The sequence below is a fragment of the Hypoxylon trugodes genome (assembly GCF_022578975.1).
Source record: "Hypoxylon trugodes strain CBS 135444 unplaced genomic scaffold F4822scaffold_3, whole genome shotgun sequence".
Classification (NCBI taxonomy): Eukaryota; Fungi; Ascomycota; class Sordariomycetes; order Xylariales; family Hypoxylaceae; genus Hypoxylon; species Hypoxylon trugodes.
This window is the reverse complement of record NW_026250018.1, coordinates 472,843-495,278: the sequence shown is the minus strand read 5'-3', so window position 1 is coordinate 495,278 and position 22,436 is coordinate 472,843. Positions and strand designations below refer to the sequence as shown.

The window sequence follows — 22,436 nt, the reverse complement described above, 5'->3', positions numbered from 1 at the left end:
CTTCAAGGAATGCAGAATGGGCGTTTACGCGCAGATCGGGCGGGGGTCTTGAATTTTAGAGCTGTGCCTACGCTTTTGATTAATCTGACACAATTTGGAAAGCATTCGGCGTAAGACGGAAGGTATAGGCAATGGTTATTAGTATACAGAACGCCATAGTGAAATAATTAATTTCTCGTGTTTCGATTCACCTCACACTCGTTTCTCAACGAGCTTAGCCAATAATCTGCTGGACCCCTAGGGATCTTCGTTCGAAGATCAGATCGAGAGAACACTGCTCTCAACCCACAAAATATATGCTGCAGGAAAACCCCGACTGCCCGATAGTTAGGCTGGGGGGTCAAAGCGCTGTCTCTTGAGGGTCTCTAAATGATGATTAGGTGCAACCTATAGCCCTCCATTGACCATAGGCTGATAGGCGCTACACAGGTCATCTTTTGGCCTACAATTCCCAGATTTACGTGTATCCTTAGGGTTATTCCTAAGGCTTTTCTACAGCTGCAGAAGGGAGTACCCGAGATCCGTATTTAAATATGGGTCCTAGAAGAGTAGTGAAGATTTTGAATCCCAAACCAATTTTGCTTTAGATATCTTGTATTAATTCTCGGCAGCCCGCATGAGGAAAAGCAAATTTTCAGTACTTGTTGGTGTTGCATCATCACCCCCAGTTCCTGCGCCTCGTCTCGCAATCACCCATCATGCGGAATGGAGAGCGAGCAAAATAATCACTAATCACGCCACCTAGGCAAACTACAGGTACATATAGACCATCTTACCCTCTACGAAAGCGAAAAGGATGTCCAAAGTAAAGTTGTGCGAGACGGCATTCACAGCACGACCGACGTTGGAAATTACGGTCGCAAGTGTCGCACCCATCACTACGGACTCAAATGAATACTAGCGCATCGGTATCGAGTCTGGAGTTGGGGGGTCATAATTTGCTGAACGGCTTCAAACGACGGTCGGGAGTCCGCCGTCGACGTTTTCCTAATGGCTCATCCGTCTCGGGTAGTGTCGGTACCGTCACTGAGATCAATTGCCGCGCCGGTAACCATTTCCTCTATCTATACACCCGTCACCTACCTACGCAAGCAAGAACTCCCAGCCGTTCCCATTAGAATCGGCGCGATCTCGGCAGCCGAGCATCTGCATGGTAATCCAGAATTTTGAGCCCCACGCGCGCCAGGGTTTTCAGGTCGGTGCGGATGAGCTGATGTAGTATTCCGACCATTCCGGCCTCGCATTTTCCTCCGATGCCATGTTATATTTTACTTACGCGCAAGAAAAACCGGCCGTCTTACACATTTACGCCAGCATAGTGCCTCATGACATTGAAGAGCTGCACAATAAAAGCTTTCAAGATGGGAGGCTCCACACGCCAAGTAAGTAGCTATTCTATTTGTGGTGTTGTTAGGGTCATCGTGTACTGTCGAGTTTCGGATATGTAGTGATTGTTCTAAAAGACCAAATCAGAAAATTGTCCAAAAAAGGTTCAATAACCAGCTGGGCAGGAACTTATATAGGATTTAATATATTGTTTGTCCGGGTCAAGTCTTATTGTCTTTACAAGCATCAAACTGTGAAGAAAACTAACATCTTGTCAATTGAGGATGGAAGGATCTTGTATTGAAGAAAGAGGCAACAAACGAGAAACACCTCCACCGTAAACACGCCTTGGTCCGTGCAAATACCCATAAATATGATATATCCTGATATGCCATAATATTTTAATATTAAAACTTGTATCTTAATAACCAATTTTCAGCTCTGGTGGACTAGGTGAACTGTGCCGCAGTAGGATTGTTGATTGAGGTTGAGCCGAAGAAGATCCAGAGGCACAGGAGGCTAGTCCCATGATTTTCTTGTGAATAGAGGTCAGCGGTCAGGAGATAGACACCTTTAGCCAAGCTTACGCAAGAAAAGAGTCGAAATTCGTAACTGGACGTTAGTAAATCATGGGACTATACACGGAACTTCCTGGTGACATTCAGGATGTGGATGTTATCATTGTCGGAGGCAAGTTAGACATTCCCCACTCATCACTATTGTTGACACAACACACTTGTTAACATTCGGCAAAGGCGGATGTGCCGGCTGCATAATCGCGAGTAGACTCTCCGATGCAGACGCAACGCTATCAATCTTGGTTATTGAAAGCGGCAAGAACAACTATGAACTTCCAATTGTTACTCACTTGGGCTTCTGGTTCACTCACCTGGCTCCGGGTAACGACTATACCCGAATTCTCCAAGGGCCGAAGTCAAAGCAGCTCTCTGGCCGACAAGCTGCGGTACCGATCGGCCATATCCTTGGTGGAGGGACTTCCATAAACATGGCAATGTATAGCCGCGCAGTACGATCCGATTTGGACTCCTGGAAAGCTCCGGGCTGGTCAGCAGATGAGCTGTTGCCATACATGAAAAAGGTACGCCAAACGTCGCTACCCGTGAAGGCCTATGATGTGAGCTAATCGCCTTCAAGTTCGAGACGTATCATGGACCAGGTCCAAGAGATCGTCATGGGTACGACGGTCCTATTCAGGTATCCGGAACGAGCTTTCGCGCACCAAAGCTCGAGAACGACTTCATAAATGCTTTAGGGGAACTTGGCTGGCCCGAGATTGAGGACATTAACACACTTGACAACATCAATGGCGTAATGCGTGCCGTGCGTTACGTCGATCCAAAAGGTCGGCGACAAGATGTGGCCCATATGTATCTTCATCCTAGGCTCCAGGATGGCAAGCATCCGAATCTACATGTCCTTGTTGAATCGCAAGTTGAACGCGTACTATTCGAGGGGCAGAAGGTTAGCGGGGTAGTTTACAGGCCCAACCCTGCTTTTCAGCCAAAAACAACACCTTCTCAAGAGAACTCTCGAGTGGTTAAAGCTAGAAGAATGGTTATCATATCTGCTGGATCTTTGGGAACTCCGCAATTACTTGAGAGGTCTGGTGTAGGAGACCTCCAGATTCTAAAGAAAGCCGGAGTGCCAGTCGTCGCGGAGGTTCCCGGTGTGGGTCATAATTATGATGACCATAATTCCATGATGTACCCATACTATTCAGATATCCCTCCTGAAGAGAGCATGGATGGGCTCAACTCTGGCCGTGTGAAGCCTGAAGAACTGATTGCGAGAGGGGATGGCATATTAGGCTGGAATTCCGTCGACGCCCAAGCCAAGCTTCGACCGACCGACGCCGATGTTGCTAGCCTTGGTCCAGAATTCCAGGAAGCTTGGAATAGGGAGTTCGCAAATGTCCCGAATAAGCCTTTCATGATAATGTCACCGGTCTCAGGATTCCCCTTCGACCCTAGCCTCGCCCCCATTCCCGGGCAGTATATGTCCCTCGTCACGTTTAGTCTGTATCCTTTTTCGCGCGGCCATATTCATATTACCGGCCCTGGAATTGATGATCCAGTAGATTTTGATCCTGGGCTTCTCACAGATGCTCAAAATCTTGATATCAAGAATCAAATATGGGCGTACAAGAAACAACGGGAAATCGCTCGCCGTATGGGTGTGTGCCGGGGAGAGGTATCCGCTTTTCATCCCACCTTCCCGCCCGGTTCCAAGGCCCGAATTGAAACAGGAACTGAGACGCTTGAGTATTCCGAAGAAGATGACAGAATCATTGAACAATTCATACATGATCATGTGGACTCCACCTGGCATCCGATCGGTACTTGCAAGTTGGCACCCCGCGAAAAGCTCGGTGTTGTCGACTCGGCTCTCAGCGTATATGGAGTCCAAGGACTCAAAATCGCTGATATGAGTATTCCACCTCATAATATTGGTGCCAACTTAGCTAATACCGCCATGATGATTGGTGAGAAGGCAGCGGATATTTTCATTCAGGAATTGGGACTTGGTGAGAAATGAGGTGGTTGAGAGAAGAAGGCTATGTACCTCGGTACTTCGGTAGATAAGAGGTAAGTACATGTGTGGTACTTTTGTAGATTCAACACTATAACAAATTCGTACCGGAGATTTTGAAGGGCATTGAGATTATGATAACTCCCACTAAAAGTAACGAGCAGAAGAGACTGGAATGAAATTATTCCGTTTTTCTAGAACACCCCAGCCTGAGATATGGGTAAACTTAGACTCAACGACCATGTGGTATTCGTGATACTCAACAACTACTTGCGGGGTACTTCAATTGTCCACCTGTCTAGGTACTTGCTGAGGTATTACTCGGTCCCGGATAAGTTGCTATTAAATCTCCTATCTACCTAGGTACTCACTCAAGTTACACAAGAAGTGTGGGGCATGATGACATGCAACTCTTTTTTAATTCTCTTCTATACCACTAAACTACTAGGTATTAATCTAATCTAAACATGATTCTTATAGATTCCCGTCGCACTATATCTAGCATTATTACACTTGTTTTCATGTCATCGCAACTTCAAATTAATAAACCCGATGGCACGTAACATCAAGAATGACACCTTCACCGCTAACATCTACCCATTCCCTTACCCCCCGGTGTTTGCTGTACAATACAAAATGTGCAACCTAAACCTCAACCAGCTATAGGCTTGACGGATTAAGTTAACTATAACCTGGAACCTAGGACATAGTCAATAGGACTCGTGATACCCTCAATAGCATAGCACATATAACACCTGCCAGCGAGCACACCGCCACTAACCGCCTATTACCTGGTAGATTCTTTTTATTCTCCGCAACCGAGGTATTCCCCGGCATGGTCGCGGTAACATGAAACATTTTGGGGAAATAAGCGTGGCTATTCGTGCGCGGATGACTGACAACAAGTTGGTCGGCTTGGTCGGGTCTTGTCGGAATACCCTTACTATACCCTACTCCAACGCGGGGATGCCACGCGACTATGCAGATCTCCTCATGACCTACGCCAGATGCGAATAAACGGCGACTACGCCGCTTAATGGGTTACTTCGTTACAAATACTTTTCTGCATGCCATCCTTCAACAGCCTACTGTGAGCTTTATGAGAGTTCAAAAGAGGAAACTAGAAGAAAACTGCATCGGAGCGCAACCTATAAGGCTTAGCTACGGGATGCAGGCTACGGGGGTGTACGGCTTTTCATTAGTTCTATTAGTTCTATTACTTTCTGTTAAGCATAATCACGCCAAGTTGCACCGCTCGAGACTAACAAATTAGACTCGGCTTTACCGGCATATATTTTGTTACGAGAGTAACACAAAATGTGTATGTGTTGTGTGGTGTATGTGGTGGAAGCGGTATTTCGGATTGTAATCTTATGTTTTTTGTTTATTGTCGGTCCGCTCTGATCCCGTTCTACCGTTCTCTACCGCTCAATTCTAAGTCGTGTCACGTTTGGTTTGTGTTCTAGTCTGGTCCTTTTACGCCTTGCCCGAATTTCCAAGATTTAATATATATTCGATTTCGTAATTATGACTTAGGGATCCGGGTTCCCGGGTCGCGTGTGCAGTACCGGTATCATACTTCAATATATGTAAGGTAAATAGAGTGATCATGTCCTGTTCCTTGAACCCCCGAACCCAAGAGAAAATGTCAGTGGATCCAATGTCGCAATACTACATATATGTACATGCTTCGGCACTTGCCCTGACAGCTCGATTAGGTTTAAATTAAGAAACCCCAAGAAACCCAGCCGGTTGGTTGGCTGCAATAGCCCAAGGTAAGGTACCTAATTCTAGCGGGAGTAATACACCTAGCGCTGAGTATCCGGGGAACTAGGGGAACTAGAGGGGGGGAAAACCCAGCCCAATGTTAAGCTAGTGGGTAGTTCCACTGTTACCCTTGAGCCACCGGACCTTATCCCCGCTACCCCATTTCCATTTCCACGCGCTGTGCTGTGCTGTACAACAAATAACTTTGGAATCCTTTAGTTCTCTTTTTAGTCCAACGTCAGCGAAGCCACAAAGTACTACGCATATGGTCCTATGGCCTTCCTCAAGCAACCATGGGAAATACCAAACTGACCACAACACGGATTTAAGAAAACAAATTAATAATTTAGTTAAATTTGATTTGATAATAATAAACTGGGGAAAATGCGCTTTTCGGCCGATGTGTCTAAGATCCACCTGTAAATCTTGTAAATCTAGTCCATTCTACAGGGAGGCTTGGTTAGGTAGGCACGTTAGGTAATATAAATATGATCACCAAATTGGCCCAAAAATAACGCCTCCTACAGGTTCCGGAATTAAGTCATTAAACCAAATCATAAGATGGAATCTTTAAAAAACAACAACGCGAAGCAGATGAGATCTAGAAAACCCCAAACCCCCCTTTATTCTGATCTAGATTAAACTAGTGAACTGTACCCGTCTGATGTGATGTTACCTGTTGGAGTCACAGAAGCCTGCTTACCAGCTTTCTGTTGGCTGGTCATTAGTTCTAAGCCTAACCTGTTATTCCTTTTATACCGGTCATGCTGAAGCATCGTTACTTCCTTGGCGCCCCTTACAGCCTGGAGGAACCAATCAGGAAATTTGATGATATTCGTGGCAGAGGATTATACGATGCCGAACCAAGAGGCATGACTCCTCCCCACGAGGCTCCGCACGTCAGCCATGCTTCCCGTCGAGGAACCCGTCGACGCCCCCTCCCTGTGAAGATGGGGTCCTCAACACCATGCGGTGTCATGGAGGATTGGGGGCGGTAAGGGGGTAGAGACAAGAAAAGACGCAAAAGCTTGCGTGAGAATTTTGTTTGCTATAGACACTAAGCCGGCTCGAGGTCCGTGACTTTGGACGAACTCTATATAAGAGGTCCCTGCTCCAGTACTATGTCTTTCATGTTTGGGTCTTCCGTCAACCTTTGTAAAGCCATATCCTCTTACAAGACAGTTGGGAGAAATCACTTCTTAAGTAAGAGTGCTCTTCTAACATATACATCATGGCTCGACTGTCCCTCTCGTTCATATTGCTTAGCTGCCTCAGCTTTATATCTCTTATTTCATCAAGTCCTATTGGCAGGGTTGGTGATGCCTCGAAGAGACGTTCACCCAGTCCCTTAGGGATCACAGCTCGGGACACCACAACTCAGTTCAACGAGATCGGTGCTTCCTTCACCCTCGGCTCCGCAGAAAGCAAAGTGAGCAGTGGAGGCACATACCCTCGTCTAGCTCGACTCTCGGATGGCGGTGTGCTTTCCATAGCTACCACCTCTAGCAACGGCGAGAAGGTCCTAGTAGTCTCGCGTAGCGGCGACGACGGCGCGACTTTCTCTCAGATCGGTGAGGTCGCCAGAAGCACTGGGGACCTGGACAATGGATTCTTGCTTCAACTATCGTCTGGGACCATCCTAGCTGCGTTCCGCAACCACGATCTAGACTCCAGCGGTGCTAGGACTTACTACCGCATCACAATATGCCGCAGCACCGACGGTGGAGTTACATGGACCTTCGCCGCGCAAGCCGCTGAGCAAGCAGCTACCTCTACGCCCAACGGTCTATGGGAACCCTTCCTACGCGTAGGCAAGGACGGCAGGGTCCAGCTGACGTACTCAGGCGAGCTAGCCGCAAACAACCAAGAGACATTCCGTGCGCTATCCAGCGACGAGGGAAGTACCTGGACCACACCGGTAAACCTACAACTACACGGATCCCAAACAGTGCGCGACGGTATGCAAGGCATCGTATCTACCAAAGACGCCGGAACTGGGCAAGACGCACTAGTCATGGTCTTCGAAGTAGGCGACGGGCTATTCCACCTCGCAACAGTAACCTCGTACGACGACGGCAACACATGGGGCTCGCGCAGCGACATCTACCGAACCTCGCAGCACAACGCAGGGGCGCCACAAATCGCGTCGATCAACAATAATCTCGCGGTTGTATTCATGACAGACGAGGACCGGGCGGTAAGCGAGCTCGACTGGCCCAACAAGGCTGACATCAAAATGATATTCTCCACGGAGCTCCGCAACGGGCAAGTAACGTGGACGACTGAGACCCTGCACCTGTCGGACCAAGCCTCGTACTGGCCGGGTACCTTCCAGCGCGCGACGAACGATATCATGGCTGTGTACGAGCGCGGGGGTATTCCCTACGGGAAGATTATCTCGGCGGCGTAGACGATGCAATATGTCATCTATTAACGGTCGCTAAAGTTATTTATGGGATTTTATGTCGGTTGGGAGGTTTTTTTTTATTTTTATTTTGGTTTATCTTATCACACCCGAGATATCCCGCGGCATTGGCATTCGACGGCGTCTGGAGGCATTTTTTGTATTTGAAACATTCATTTACCTGTATATATCGTCGCAACCTTAGCATCAATAGCTCGGGCTATACCGCTCGCTAGAATATCAAGAGTACATATTCTCACATATCTAATTGCCTGCTTGGAAAACCGGTGAATGTAGAGTGCTCGGGGGCCGAGGGCCGTCTTCGAAAGCCTCGAGTCGAAATCGTGTCTGGTTACAAAACGCGAGTTCCGATGTATGAAGAATGAATTTCTGCGCCGGAGGTCTAGAACGGCTCCTTCAGGCACAGCCCGATTGACGTGTCCATACCTGTTTGCATTTTTAGTAATGTATGTCGTCTGGGGCTGTGTATATTTCCGACTGCATAATCTAAAACTCGCGATTTTACGCCGCAGAGCTCACCGTGTAAGCCCTATAGCGGTCTGTGGTTGGGTAGCCGGAGTGAGCTTTGCTGGCTAGCTCGGTGACACACGCCGTCGGGTAGAAAAAAAAACTGCGCATCTGAGCCTGATTTGGATTTAATATAATTAAGAGTTATGGTAAATATTGGATGTAATTGTCGCTGGGGTTAAGGTAAGGGGCGCTTGTGAAATATTCTAGTATTTTTGACAGAAAAAGTGGGATGACATGATTATCGTGATTTCAGTTCTTAAGGCTGGATTTGAGATAATCCAACAGCCGATCGACTCCGGAGAATATCAAATAATGCAAACAGGGATAAGTAGCTTACCGAATCGTTCCAGCGAAAGTTGCCGAGAACGTGCGCGTTACTATTATTGGGATAAGAAACCTACCTACGTAGACGAAGTATTGTCATCCTGACGTAACCGGGAATCTGGTAAGAGGTTTCCGTTTCATGTTTCTTGGTCGGTACCCCGCGGCTCGGTATAATAGGAGAATCCAATACCCACGACTTGGCAGGTACTGCGAGAAATCACTAGGAAATATGAAGCTTCAAGCTTGACATAACTCTGTTATTTCATATTACTACAATTCGCTGGTAATATTTTATAGGCATGTCATAGCTCATCCGATTTCGTTATTTCACCTGCTACTCCCGTCAGTATTTCGTGGTTGACAGGTGCAAGTACAAGCACCCGTTCCTAGCGTTTACCAGTAAAATCTTGAACCCAATCCTGTACGAAGGTCGCAATCTGCTTCTGGGTGTCGGCAACGGGTTCTGGTGGGAAATCGGGAGTTGTTTCGTTCGGGAAAACACCGTTCTCATCCCAGTGGTGGACCGCACGCTGGTAAGTGGTTAATAAGGAGAATTCGGTACGCGCGGCGGACTTACGTCTATGAGAATGTACGGCTCGCTCGGGGTACTATTGCGCTTAGGTACCTCGAGCGCATGTACGCCGGCAGCACGCCACGGATCCCACTCGCCGTCAATGAAGGCAAGGTTGGGGTAGCTGATGTTGAACCCACCAAGCCTATTGATGTATTCCACATCAGCCGGCTCAGTAATGTTGAAGGCGTCGCGGCAGATTAGTGATGAGTAATCTAGATCAATTGTACGCGAAATCAAAGGTAATTGATCTTCTGGAACACCACTTCCAGTTTGGAGGTAACCCCATCTAATATGCGATGAGTGGTCGATTCATGATATTTGGGTGTCTTGGGAAACTTACTGGGTGCAGACCTGGTATTGCCATAATCGCCAGGTCTGAGTAATGTCATCCTGGGAGTAGAAGTCCGAGTCGTGAGTACTGTAGCATGCATCTTGCGATCCTTGACAACTAGAAACGGAGGTCAAGTTGACGTAGCCGATATAATTCAAGAACTGGTTCGCAAGAGTATCCACCTCATCTTCATACCCGCCAACCTTGATCAATTCTTCAACTGAAGCCCTTCGCTCTTCCGTACCGGGATATATCACTGTGTTCGACGAGACATTTCCGCAGTAAAGGAAGAAGCTGTCGCTGCTCTGCGTAGGGTCCCAATTAAGGCTCTGTAAGCCGGAGATACCGCCACTCAGAACGCTGGCAAAGTCATTATTGTAGGTCACATTGGGCAAGCCAAACGCCGCCTTGAGTTGCGCGACGTAGTCCGAATCGGTCTGGTTAATAAGGATGTTGTCAATAATATGCGTGAGCTTCTGAGTAGCCTCGACGCACGCAGGGGGTCCGTAAACCGCTGCAGCTTCGTAGTATTGCCAATAATCCCAGATCGCTTGAGGTACGCCGGAACTCGAAATGGCGCCGAGGTAAACATCCGGGTATAAGACACGCAGAAATGCGACAAAGGCGCCCGCATAGCTACCACCGTATGCAATCCAAGGTGTTGTCTCAGGGCTTAGATCCACATCTTCCAGACCGGCAAATTTCACATTTTGGGCGAAGTAAGCGGTATCGGCCAAGGCTTGGTCGGTGGTCAAGAAACGCAGGTTCTCAGTGCTGAAGTCTGGTACTGGGATGCTTGATCCGTAATATCTGTGCTCGAGAATGACACCGAGACCATTTGTCGCTTTCGCGAGTTGGTAAACAATGCCTTTCTGCAAGTATGGTAGACGGTCGGCGCCACTTGTCTCTCCGCCCGCGAGCACGATAACTGGACCACCCGGCTTATAGTATTGTGCGTCGAACCAGTATCGTAAATCAAATGTGCCGTCGGAGTGCGGTTCGTAGGAAGAATCGTTGTGGAAATGGTCAATTGGCGTCGTGAGGTTGTACTCGGGGTAGAGAGCTTGAGGGTCGATATCTCTAGCGCTGAAGACGTCGTGAGTATTTCCGCCACGGATCTAGTACGGACATGTGCGTTAGCTTTTAGTTAATTGACTATTTGGCACGATGGTGGTAATAGCTGGAGTGATGTGTATGTATTGGCATTGAGGATAAGAGTATGTTACCTGTTTCGCAAGCTCACTAATAGGCAGTGGATGCCTCTGAATTGCATGAGCTGTAGACACAAGAGCTAGTAAGCCTGCGACAGCACCGCATTGAACCATTGTGACTGTAGGCTATTCTAGGCTAACTAGGTCGTCACCTTGAAGATGTTTGAGAGGAGCCTCAAGTTAATAAGAATCATAACATGGTAGTTCAAGCGAGGGTGGTGCGAGCATATACCCCATAGATATGACTCCGCTTGGCATTGTGCAATAATCAGCACCTATTGTTATTGTTATTACTTTAGGCAGGACCCAAGATGCAGCGTCGCAGTGCCTATCACGATATACGATCCGACTAGCCGAGATAAACAATGACCCCTGGATGGTACATAATTTGGTCATTTGAAGCTAGGTAAGATATGGAAGGTCTTCGTGTTTATCACATCATTAACTAAAATACCCCGATATCCATTCGGGTATATACTTGGACGAGATATGTTCCTACTTAGTGGATTAGTCAGTACCTAGTCACTCTCCATTAAGATTTCTCACATCTGCTTGAATAACTAGATAGTACTCCGTAAATCAAGAGTTAAAACATCAGTCCGCATTCGCGGTCCCTACCTAAGTACAAGCTAAAGATTTCATACAATGTGATTGGCTTGTTATGCGCCTCGGCATCTACCTAGGTAGGTAGGTAGGTACTGAAGATGTCGAGGCAGGGCCATATGTGGTAGCGTTTTGACCCCGTGGACACAGCAAATTTTTTTCTTCCATCTTTCTGCTCATTTCATCTTTCCTCTTCTTAGAAATTTGAAAGCAAAAGGCGAAAAGAAGCACACGCCTCAAAGTTATTGTTTCAGCAACATCGCGTTTTGTGTAGCTATGGACCCCTTCACTGCGCTAGGTATAGCAGCTAACATAGCCTCATTCATTCAAATGACCTATGGAATTATATCTAATGCATACGAAGCTTCTCAATCTATATCCGGCATGATAAGGGAAGATGACCAGCTTCAATTTGTCGTCAAACAACTCAAGATGTTTTCCGAATCCTTAGTTTCCACGAAGCCTGCACTGCAACTGACTAATGCTGAGACGGCCATGGATGCAGTCGCGCGAAAATGTCATAGCCTTTCAAGCAAGTTACTCGAGATTCTTAATCGAACGTACGAAGGTACCGTTGATCAACATTCGTTTAGACGAAGTGCAGTTGTGACTTTGAAAAGTAAATGGCGCGACGCCGAGAAAAGGGAACTGAAGAAACGGATTGACGAGTGCCGCGAACTTTTCCACTTACAGTTGACCGCGATGATGGGGTTAGTCTCTTCTATCTCTTAAGAGTAATGATGATAACACTTGATCCAGGACAGACATAATCAAAAGCCTAAACGAGCTTACCAATACAGGCAAGGCCAATGAGGATACATTGATAACACTTCAAGGACACGTCATTTCGTTAGAGCGTGGAGTCACTCTATATAAAATCGGAGGAGAGGCAACGAATCAACTAGCTAACATTTTGCAATTATCTACCAATGCTTTAAATTCAGCTAGAAGCCAGCAGATCCTACAAAGCCTCGCCGTTTCAGAGTCACACGGAAGGTACGAGAACGTCGCGAAGGCTCACTTGGAGACGTTTGAATGGATCTTCGAGGAGAACTCAAACAAAAGTCCCAAGGCCTTGAAGGGCAATCGTACCTTCACAGACTGGCTTAAGTCTGGGGGGGGTATTCCATATCGCCGGGAAACCGGGGTCTGGAAAGTCTACCTTCATGAAATTTATATATAAGAGCTAGAAAATAAAGCACTTCTTGAAATTTTGGGTGGCTAGACGAGAGCTCATTAGCGCCAAATACTTTTTTTTTTGGAAACTTGGTACGAAAATGGTGAATTCAATTAAAGGGATGCTTTAGACTCTTCTTTACGAAATTCTTGAGCAGTGCCTCGATCTTGTCCCTCTCGTATTCCCTGACGACTGGGTCCGTATTAAAGAACTACCTTGGTAGGCTCCCGTACAGCTCCATCTTGAAGATGATTCTCTTAGTAACGCTTTTAATCTATTGGTGGAGAACCTCATGCGGTGTCACGGCCGGTGCTTCTTCATAGCCATTGATGGTCTCGATGAGTTTCAAGAGACCCCTAATGAGGGATTTAAAGAGCTGATCAAACTGATCTTGAGCTGGACTGAAAAAGCGCCGACCCAGCTAAAGCTCTGCGTTTCAAGCAGAGAACACACGGTATTTCTGGATAAATTTGCTGGGACACAGAATCTCAGGTTACAGGATCTGACAGTAAACGACATCAATAAATTCGTGAAAGAAAAGCTGGAGAGTAACTACAATTTCTTGAAACTAGAACACCAAACCGGAGGGACAGCCGGATTAATATCTCAGGTTACGGAAGAATCATCCGGTGTGTTTCTATGGGCAGCGTCAGTTGTGAAGCTTTTGGATGAAGCTTGCGACAATGGAGATACGTTAGAGCAGCTCCAACGCAAGGTCAAGTTTCTTCCAAAGGAAATCAAATATTTATTTCGCCAATTGTTCAATTTCATCGATGAATTCGACAAGGCTGAATCTGCTCGTACATTCGCATTTGTATTTACGCTCCTAGAGAATGCAGAGAACATGGGACCTTCCTTATTTCGATACTCTCTCCTAGACGATTACAACGCGGATCCCCTTTTCGCCTCAAGAGCTGACTTTCGAGACCGACGAATTCTCGCAACTGATGTAAATTCTGTTAATCAGCGAATTGAAAGAGCCCGCAAACAGTTGTATAAACGTTCTCAAGGTCTCCTCGAAGTAGTCACGTTAAGTGAGATACCAGGCTGTGGATCTGGCGCTTCACTACTTGCGCCTCTGTTACAGCGTATCGCGCTTGTCCACCGATCCATCCCGGAATTCCTAGAAGAGGACGCTGTTTCAAAAGACCTGATGGCCAAAGGTGAAGGGTTTGATGTCCTTGGTGCCATCTGCCAGACATTCGTGGGTGAAACCGCCTCCTTTAACCTAGATCGCTGGCATTTTGGCGATAATCCCCTCTGTTGGGAGTTGGTGGACATAGTCAGCGCAGTCTCGAAGGCCAATTCCATCACTTTGCAACGTGGATGTAGCGCAGCACTTTGCAATCTGGATTATCCATATCTGAATTATGACCCCATTCCATTTCAAGTTCAAGTAACTTCACTAATGAGAGATATTATTTGCCCACACCGTACCTAGGTATACCTCGAACGGGGTCGACATTGTCCGTTGCCCATTGCGCGGCTTTTTATGGCTTATATGAGTTTTTCACGTCTTGGGACGATTCCGTAGACTGCCCTTTCAATAGGGACATCCAAAATGGCTGTCTACTTCTGTTCGCGTTATGCAAGATAGATGAGGCAGACGCTAAGGCTAAGGATAACCTATTGACCATTATAAATTGGTTGTTAAGGCGTGGATGTTCTCCAAACCGAGCTATTATCATACGCGAGGATAAAGGCTTAAAACTTCCCACTCTTGAATTCTCAAATGCGACTATATGGTTATATCTCGCCTACAAAGCTATAGTTGTACCAGCGGCTTTCGATGCGGTAGAAATATTTCTAGAATATGGTGCGCATCCAGGCATCTCCTTTATTGCTGGCGAGGGCCCCAGGGAATGGCTGAAAATAGTGGGAACCGCAACGCCAGTAGTTGCTGGGAAGTCAACTATATCGGCCTGGGCATCCGAGATACGCCAGCATGGGTATGAATGCGATTCAGAGTCGAAGTTCTTTCGTTTCCTATTTTCATATGGAAAGCTGGCCGCCCTGAAACAGGTCATTGAGCACATGAACCCACCAAATGCGCTGCGCCTCCTTGACCTCATCGACAGAAATATGGCTACTCCCCAACCCGTCTTAGATGCATCTTCTAGCTGTTTAGATAATGCGCCAATAGCGCCTCTTCCTGAACAAACGGCTGGAGAGGAAGCCCCGATTAATAAGTTAGAGAAGACAAATTATGGGGTAGGCATGAAACCTGATTTAGAAGTCTCAGGGGGATACACGGCAATGGATGGGCTCAAAAGAGTGATAACAAATCCACTAGCCACTTTCGTTTTAGGTAAGGTTTACTCAAGGGAATGCCCACCTGTAATTATACATAATCTAATATATCATAGGCATAATTTTATCGTACTGCGTATTGATTTGCGTACCTAAGCACGTGCATTCAATAGACTAAAGACCTAGTTGACGGAATGGATACATGGAAGTGCCTGCCAAGACTAAAATCATACTGAACCCTAGCGCGTATCTCGCTATAATTACAGCGATCGGGTTGGCCGCCTGGGTGTCACTCTAGGAGTCATGTATCGAATTTACAGTACAATAGAAACCCCGCCAGAGTTCTGGTAGGCGTTACCACTTTAGTTGCGATGGCTATTTGCAGGCTTTCCTCGCTATAAACAACCAAAGCCCAAGCATAGAATTTCCCTCGGGATTCCGCATTTCTCAGGGGTTATAAGGGTTAATAGCTCGGCGGTCAGTTAACAATTCAGCATCATCGTCTTCTTTCACAAGGTATATATCCTCATGGCGAACACCAAACTTGCCCTCTAGATATATTCCAGGCTCGTTGGTGAAAACCATACCGGGTCGCATAGATACTTTCGTATTCCATTTATTTAGATAGGGAGACTCGTGTGCTAGATGGACGTTAGATATTCTCAAGCATGTATGGTCTATTTGTATTTTCGGATTACATACCTTTAACCCCTATACTGTGGCCAAGACGGTGCGTGAATGCGTAGCCGTATCCAGCTTCGTCGATGATTTTACGAGCGGCGAGATCAACATTCGCAGCAGTGTTATTAGCTTTAAATTCAGCCGCAGCAGCGGTTTGAGCGTCCAGTACGACCCCCCATACTTTCAGCTTTTCAGCATATAGTTCAGTGTCTTTGCCTGGCCCCGGGGAAGGTCCGCTATGTAGGCCGATCAATTCCATCAAGGACGCTAACGACATCCCGTATTCTGGCGCAGGGTCTATGAAGAAGCTTCTGCATATGTCTGAAGAGTACCCCAAATAATGGGCGCTGTAAGATGTAAGTCTTCGCCTTTCCCACTACTTTAGAGAAGATACTCACCCAACATCAATCACAATCATAGCTTCATGAGTTAGTTTCTTCTTGCCAACCACGAAACCGCCATGGGGAAGGGCGCCATCTTCCTCGAAAAGCACAATGTTGAAGAATAAACCGAATCCGACAGATAGCAACGATGCATCAAGAATATCTCGTACTTCATCCTCAGTCAACCCCGCAACAAGACAGGGGCGCATCGCTCGTACCGCTGCAACAGTCCCGGTATTTACTGCGCGCAGCACTTCTATTTCGGTGGGGCTTTTGATTTGTCTTATCAATTCTGCTTCCGGACTCAATCCGAAGGTTTCGAAGCCGGTATTTGCTAGACCGCGAGCGATGAAATCTCGCATCTCTTCGTCTATCATAAGCTTCGGTTTTCTCTTATTCCCATTAGCTTTAACATTGGCGAAAAGATGCGACTCTAGGAGTGTAGTGTAAGGATCCCAGTGTTCTTCCCAAATCACGATATCTAACTCGGGATCGCGGGATGGGATGTTGAGCATTCTGACCCGACCTTCCTCGAAATGCGGGGCAAGAAATGCCGTCCTGGCAGAAATAGCACCAGACTCGGAAATCAGGGGCAAGATAAGCATCAAGAAGGGCCTTTCTTCTGGCTCCCATGGTTCCCAGTCGTTCTGTGAAGTGTTGCCATAGTATCTAGTTCAATTGTGTTAGAATGTTCGCGATGCCTCCGCGGGTGGATATGATCTTACTGAAAAGTGTAGCCTGGCTCAAGAACAAAAGCATCAACCTCGGACGCGACTAAAGCACGCGCCAGGCGATCTCTCCTTTCTAAGAACTCATCGGCTGTAATGGGATTTGCCGTGTCAAGAAAAGATAGGTCAGAGCGAAGGTTGTCAATTGCGCATTGCTGGATTTGTTCTAGATTCGGCTTAGATTCTGAATAGTTCAATAGCCATGTTCTTAACAGCCACGCGGTATTCAATAAAAACAGAGCTAAGATGATCAGATTACCCCTCCTAGGAGAACTAGACTCGCCCCTCGTACTCCAGAGAGGCCGATGTTTTAATTGTTTTTCCATGTGCATAGAGAGCCGGTAGGTAGAGGCAGATATCCTTGGATTATGAAAGGTTGCGGGGAGGAAGATCAAACTGAGGATTGGATGCCGATCGCCCAAAAATATAGGTCTAGATAGGGATAACAATAGGGCGAGAATCACTACTCGATTGACAGTATCGCTCTAAACGTTTACCTACCTAGCTACGTATATGAGCACAATTCGTTTTCCATACATATCGAGTAATTACGAAGATCCTATTGACATAAATAACTTATGATTGATCGGTATTATTTGATATAAGATTCCTATATTTGAGGCTTCAGGGCTTTTGTGGTGAGAAAGAATGGTATTATTTTTTTTTTTTTTTAAAACTTCACAGTAGCATGGTGTCATAGTCTGCTGCTAAATACCCTCCGATTTCGTAAGGCATAGCGCTGTATTTACGTTTTATCACCTACCTAGGTACTGTATTGTGTCGCTGGAGTGCTAAAACATTTAGAATTTAGCGCTTAGCTCTCTATAATTTTGCTATATAGTATAAATTTTACCTCGTATAAGCGCGAGCTTTCGGAATAAATCTATTATTGATTTCTATGCTAGCAATATTGCGCGATTTTCTGCGATTCTCCATATAATTTATTTATCCATACCAGCCGTTAAACGAAGCCTACAATTTAATCCCATGCTTGGGTGTTAACAAATTGTGGTAAAGTTCGCTGGTTGTAGTGGTTGAAGAGAATCTCTATATCTCGGATGCAAACTTGCTCCAGCTGCGTATATTCTTCCCGAATAAATAAAACAAGATAGGAGCAGGTATGAATGCGACTCCTAGAAAACCTAGCAGTGAGGTTGCCTAAGTTAATCAATATCAGTATAACATCTTCGTTTTGAGATCATAACTAAATTGAACATACCCAAGGAACACCAAGATTCGCATACATTGGTGTCGCAAAAAGTGGAAAAGCAGCGGCTACAGCGCTTCGGATGATGGTGTTGGCCGCTAAAGCACTGTTGGCATCGGCGAGATAGCACTCTATGAGGTACGTAATACAGGGGTTAAACACTAAGCTAACACCGCAACCGATAAATGGCCCAGCAATAATTTGAGGTACCCAAGTAATATCCGGGGAAGACGTCCATGCGAACCAAAAGAGACCTAAATCCCGAAAATTAGTTATGTTTCTCTAAACTTGAGTTTCAAACTTACCAATAACAAGGCAAAAGCTTCCAACTATCATACTTGGGAGTTGATCCTCTGGAGTTGGCTGGATGCCTAAGTCTATGTTAGTCGCTACTCATTTTATAAGGGTGCTTCTTTTAGTGCATACCCTTGGCAAGTTTCTTGTCTACGACCTGAAGGTGTATGACAATTGAGATAATGCACGCTACAACATAGCCAACCATAAGGGATAAAAAAGGGAGAGACGAGACTCCAGGCTCCCATTTTCGGACCGTTCCGAAAGCATATGGATACGCCTGTAATATGTTAACAGAATATTTGTTAATCTAGGATCTACTTAACTCACCTCAAATGTAAGGTATATGATTCCATAGATGAGACAGTTATAAAGCGTGATCGCCACCAGAATAGGCTCGTACACGAGCATCTGCAGTGGCTTTAGGGCATACTTCCGTATAAGCGCCCTGGGCTCCACTGGAACCTCATCGCGTTTTGAATGAATGGCCCAATTCTTCGTTTCAACCCGCAACCTAGCAGCTTTCCTCTGTAAAACGATCGGTCCCCACGTCTCACCCACTGTAGCGACAACTAAGACGAAGGAGACAGCAGACATAATTAGGGTAAACCTATATTGTCAATGGTTAGCTTAGACCGTAAAATCGATTACTTAGACACCTACCACATTGTCCATCGCCAACCGAGATTCTCATTCTTTACCGTAAAGCTTCCAATAATGGGGCCAAAGGTTGGACCGATTATTATTGTCATTGACCACACTATCGTTGCCAGCGCCCGCGTTCGTGCATCCCATAAATCCACTATAACCCCAGGGGTAACCGTCACGGCCGAGACACCCCATGCACCTTGCATGAAGCGACAGATCATGATTGTGTACGAATTCTGGGCGCAAGCAACACCGACAGTGAAGCACATGAAACCTATGTATCCGATCATGAACGGCCAGTAGCGTCCCATATACCTAGATCATGAGGTCCGGTTAGCAGGTATTCATAGTAGAGATATCTTCTGTCGGTGGGTTTACATACTCAGACGCCGGTCCCCAAACCAAAGGGCCAGCAGCAAACCCGAGGACATAAAGCGTAATGGAAAGCGCGGCCACCGTAGGGCCGATGCGATATTCTTTAGAGAGGACGGTTATTGCTGAAGCAAGTACGCTACTCCCAAACGAAACGGCGAATGTGCATATTGAAATCAGGACTGTCGTCCACAGTTTCTTATTCCAGCTCCAATTTTGGGGGTTTTGGGGGTCGTCTGGTCCATCCCAATCCACGAGAGTTGAGCTCGGGGTTTGCTCCCATCTTATTACGGAGTCGTTTTCTTCGTCTTGAGTTGGGAGTATTGTATCTATGTCGCCGTTTGTTTCTTGTTTCGAGGTGATCATATCTTCGGAGGTGGGTAATTTAGCTGCCGTGTCAGATTCTTGGGTCGAAATATCCGGGGTTCGCAGTTTCACGGGCGGCGTTTCCATGATACAGCTACCTAGGTAGAGTAAATTAAAGAGAGAATTCAAAGGAAGACTCAAAGATAACTTTGGCTTATATTCATTTCATCTTCCCACCATGAAGAATCATGAACTCCCCGGCGCGAATATTAGACATTGACTCTGAACAGCATTGAATAAGGCTCGGCGTAGGCCCGAAGGCGAAGAGCCGAATGTGACCAAATGTAGAGGCATATTAGACTAATGATTCAATAAAAGCGACAGGCTGGATATGGGAGGATTATAAATCTGCGTTGAATTGTTATGGACTATTCGGATCTGCTTGTCATTCTCCGAATTGTGAGCAAGATATCACGGTAGACACAATTTTAGATTAGGAATCTGGAAATAATGATTGCTCCAAGAAGACCCATCGTCGCCCTAATATAGTGGGGCTCGGTTCGGATGGTCGGAGGATTTTGGATTCGATGCTTATTACGAACCCGCGAACGAACTATAGGGAGTTTCCAATGCGCGGTAGCTATTCCCGGGGCGTCTGTACCGCCTTTTCACGGCTTGAAAACCATAATATACTGGACATTCATGAGCTCTTCCACACTAGAATCATCTCTTAGCTTTAGCTAATGCACTCTTCCGTTGCGGGGGCGGGGCATAACCCGCTAATTGGGCCTAAGCACATGGGTTCGTAGGGCTTAGTTCAACCTAGAAAATAGAGGGAAAACATGCCAGAAACAGCCTTGGAGGTGTTGGTATACCAAGGAGGATGCGAAAAGAGTAGGATTCTCAGCAGATAGCTTACATTAATACTTAAGCTGCTATAAAAACTGCATATCGTTTAGATGATAAACTACTACGAAACCCCTAGACATTCTTTTATGTTTCTTTACTATTATCATCGATCTACCCCCTAATCGAACGGCGTGTACAGTGGAGTCTTCTCGCCGGCTGGCACTGTTAAACTTTACGCCCTCATTTTACTCCAACTCATTACCATGGGACATAGGATCGTGGCACGGTCCCTAGATCGTTTTGTGGATAACATGGAGAAATCAAATCTTGCCAACAGAAGGGCTTAATAGGCCAGCCAGAGACGCAGCGCCTAAAATGCCTGGTTATAGGCTGGATCTATGCTGTAATTATAGAGAGAATAGCGCTAAACTACAGGGTGAGCTATTGGATCCCTGTTCCCTATCTGTAAGTTGACCAATTAGATTGAGTGGCGTTTACGAATTTGGAATGAGTAGGTACGTACCGGAAGATAGCACAACGCCAAACCGTACTATCGACCCCGTTCACTGGGCTATTAATACCTAGGTAGCTCAGTAGATATTCATAACAATTTCCCAGTAATATATTTAGTATAAACTCGGTGGCTTTAAGAAATAAATAGCTCAATAGAGGCCATGGAGGCATTGGTTAGGCGACTGTGTTTCGGACATCGCTTCTGGAAGCTTACCGAAATACACATAAACCAGGATTACAAAAAATTCTAGGTATCTTATAATAATAGGTAAGTGTGCACTATGGTTCAACGACAGATAGGTTTGTCTTGTGAGAAGGTTCGTATCGGATCGTTCCGATGCTTACAGGTTTTCGGACCAACTCCGACGAGAATTGTCGGATCGGCTCCGTATCCGTCGGCAATTCCGATGATCTAGATATTTCGGAGAAAGTCCGAAACCCTCCCACGAAAACAGCGCAGCCTCCTACTATATTTCAAACCTTATAGCATATTTGTAACTTGCAAGTCCGCATTTGGGCCTCTGAAATTCTTTCCGATTGTAAGCCAGATACCGGTGATAATTAGCAACAAGCCAACCAACACGACGCTTGAGTAATTCATACTTTCAACAGTCGTCGGAAGACTGACCGGAAAACAGGACAGAACAGCAAGGACAATGACCGCAAATGGGGAAAACAAGTTACAAAATATTCCAAGTCTCCGTCCTAGTCGAAACGGGCGCTCAGGAAGAATGCTTCGCCCGCGGAACAATAAAACCACTTGCGGAATAGCATACGATATATTCTGCATAGACGTGTAATTCATTAGCCAAGCCCGATGCAGTTTCCTAGTTTTGGACGTACAAGGTATAGTACTGCCGATGTCACAATAGAGTTGAATGCGTTGGTTGATCCAAGATATACGAGCCCATAGACAGCACAAAATATTATTGCGAGTATCGTAGTGCGTAGAGGAAAGCCTAGGCCTTCGTCAACGTGAGCGAAGTATTGTGAAAATGGAAGGCCTCCCTATAAACAGTATTAGAGGTAGCTAAAACATGCGAACGCGGGGGTTGGGTGCTTACATCTCGTGCTAAGGCCCAGGCTATTCTCCCCGATGCAATCCACTGAGAGCATAGCGAGTCTAGGTACTAATTAGTAAGAAATAAAACACTAATTAGGGCAAATCACTCACTATAAAATACAAGTATTACCCAGACTTGCATCACTGTCGCAGCCGCCCTACTCCCTGTTACCTGGTAGAATATCTGCACTGAAGGGAGACCTGAACTGATCACGGCGCTTTGATCGGACATGGTATACATCAGGACGAGCATGACGGAAAATGTAGTGACGAATCCTAGAGCAATACTCCCAATCCTTTTAAGTATAATTAGCCCTATTCAATCTCTAGTAAATGACCCAAAT

General features: G+C 46.1%; 7 protein-coding genes across 7 annotated transcripts; 3 read left to right on the top strand and 4 right to left on the bottom strand.

The window, feature by feature from the left end:
• Positions 1-1,955: 1,955 nt before the first annotated feature.
• F4822DRAFT_441926 (putative alcohol oxidase) lies at positions 1,956-4,333 on the top strand (the record flags this gene model as incomplete). The annotated part of the gene is made up of 3 exons (XM_051462925.1): positions 1,956-1,980; positions 2,022-2,425; positions 2,482-4,333. 3 exons carry the CDS (start codon positions 1,956-1,958, stop codon positions 3,880-3,882), a joined length of 1,830 nt encoding a protein of 609 aa, XP_051316394.1. The 3' UTR covers positions 3,883-4,333.
• A 2,425-nt stretch (positions 4,334-6,758) lies between these two features.
• On the top strand, positions 6,759-8,238 carry F4822DRAFT_155848 (glycoside hydrolase family 93 protein). The gene has a single exon (XM_051453088.1). The coding sequence runs from the start codon at positions 6,875-6,877 to the stop codon at positions 8,051-8,053; it is 1,179 nt and encodes a 392-aa protein (XP_051316393.1). The 5' UTR covers positions 6,759-6,874; the 3' UTR covers positions 8,054-8,238.
• A 1,050-nt stretch (positions 8,239-9,288) lies between these two features.
• Positions 9,289-11,132, bottom strand: F4822DRAFT_426466 (peptidase S28; the record flags this gene model as incomplete). Its single annotated transcript, XM_051460564.1, has 4 exons — positions 9,289-9,432; positions 9,480-9,762; positions 9,817-10,925; positions 11,034-11,132. 4 exons carry the CDS (start codon positions 11,130-11,132, stop codon positions 9,289-9,291), a joined length of 1,635 nt encoding a protein of 544 aa, XP_051316392.1.
• Positions 11,133-11,897: 765 nt separating this feature from the next.
• On the top strand, positions 11,898-15,226 carry F4822DRAFT_441925 (uncharacterized protein; the record flags this gene model as incomplete). The annotated part of the gene is made up of 5 exons (XM_051462924.1): positions 11,898-12,331; positions 12,381-12,768; positions 13,022-14,126; positions 14,240-15,106; positions 15,165-15,226. The coding sequence occupies 5 exons, from the start codon at positions 11,898-11,900 to the stop codon at positions 15,224-15,226; spliced, it is 2,856 nt and encodes a 951-aa protein (XP_051316391.1).
• F4822DRAFT_155799 (Prolidase/Aminopeptidase P-like protein) lies at positions 15,175-17,220 on the bottom strand. The gene is made up of 4 exons (XM_051453087.1): positions 16,838-17,220; positions 16,128-16,781; positions 15,751-16,076; positions 15,175-15,689 (listed from the first exon to the last, which is right to left on the bottom strand). Exons 1-4 carry the CDS (start codon positions 17,170-17,172, stop codon positions 15,496-15,498), a joined length of 1,509 nt encoding a protein of 502 aa, XP_051316390.1. The 5' UTR covers positions 17,173-17,220; the 3' UTR covers positions 15,175-15,495.
• Positions 17,221-17,650: 430 nt separating this feature from the next.
• F4822DRAFT_155794 (MFS general substrate transporter) lies at positions 17,651-20,151 on the bottom strand. The gene is made up of 7 exons (XM_051453086.1): positions 19,372-20,151; positions 19,005-19,304; positions 18,672-18,951; positions 18,474-18,621; positions 18,353-18,418; positions 18,060-18,301; positions 17,651-17,998 (listed from the first exon to the last, which is right to left on the bottom strand). Exons 1-7 carry the CDS (start codon positions 19,812-19,814, stop codon positions 17,888-17,890), a joined length of 1,590 nt encoding a protein of 529 aa, XP_051316389.1. The 5' UTR covers positions 19,815-20,151; the 3' UTR covers positions 17,651-17,887.
• A 1,152-nt stretch (positions 20,152-21,303) lies between these two features.
• On the bottom strand, positions 21,304-22,306 carry F4822DRAFT_393732 (amino acid/polyamine transporter I). The gene is made up of 4 exons (XM_051457316.1): positions 22,204-22,306; positions 22,094-22,152; positions 21,873-22,037; positions 21,304-21,813 (listed from the first exon to the last, which is right to left on the bottom strand). Exons 1-4 carry the CDS (start codon positions 22,232-22,234, stop codon positions 21,511-21,513), a joined length of 558 nt encoding a protein of 185 aa, XP_051316388.1. The 5' UTR covers positions 22,235-22,306; the 3' UTR covers positions 21,304-21,510.
• Between the last annotated feature and the right edge of the window lie 130 nt (positions 22,307-22,436).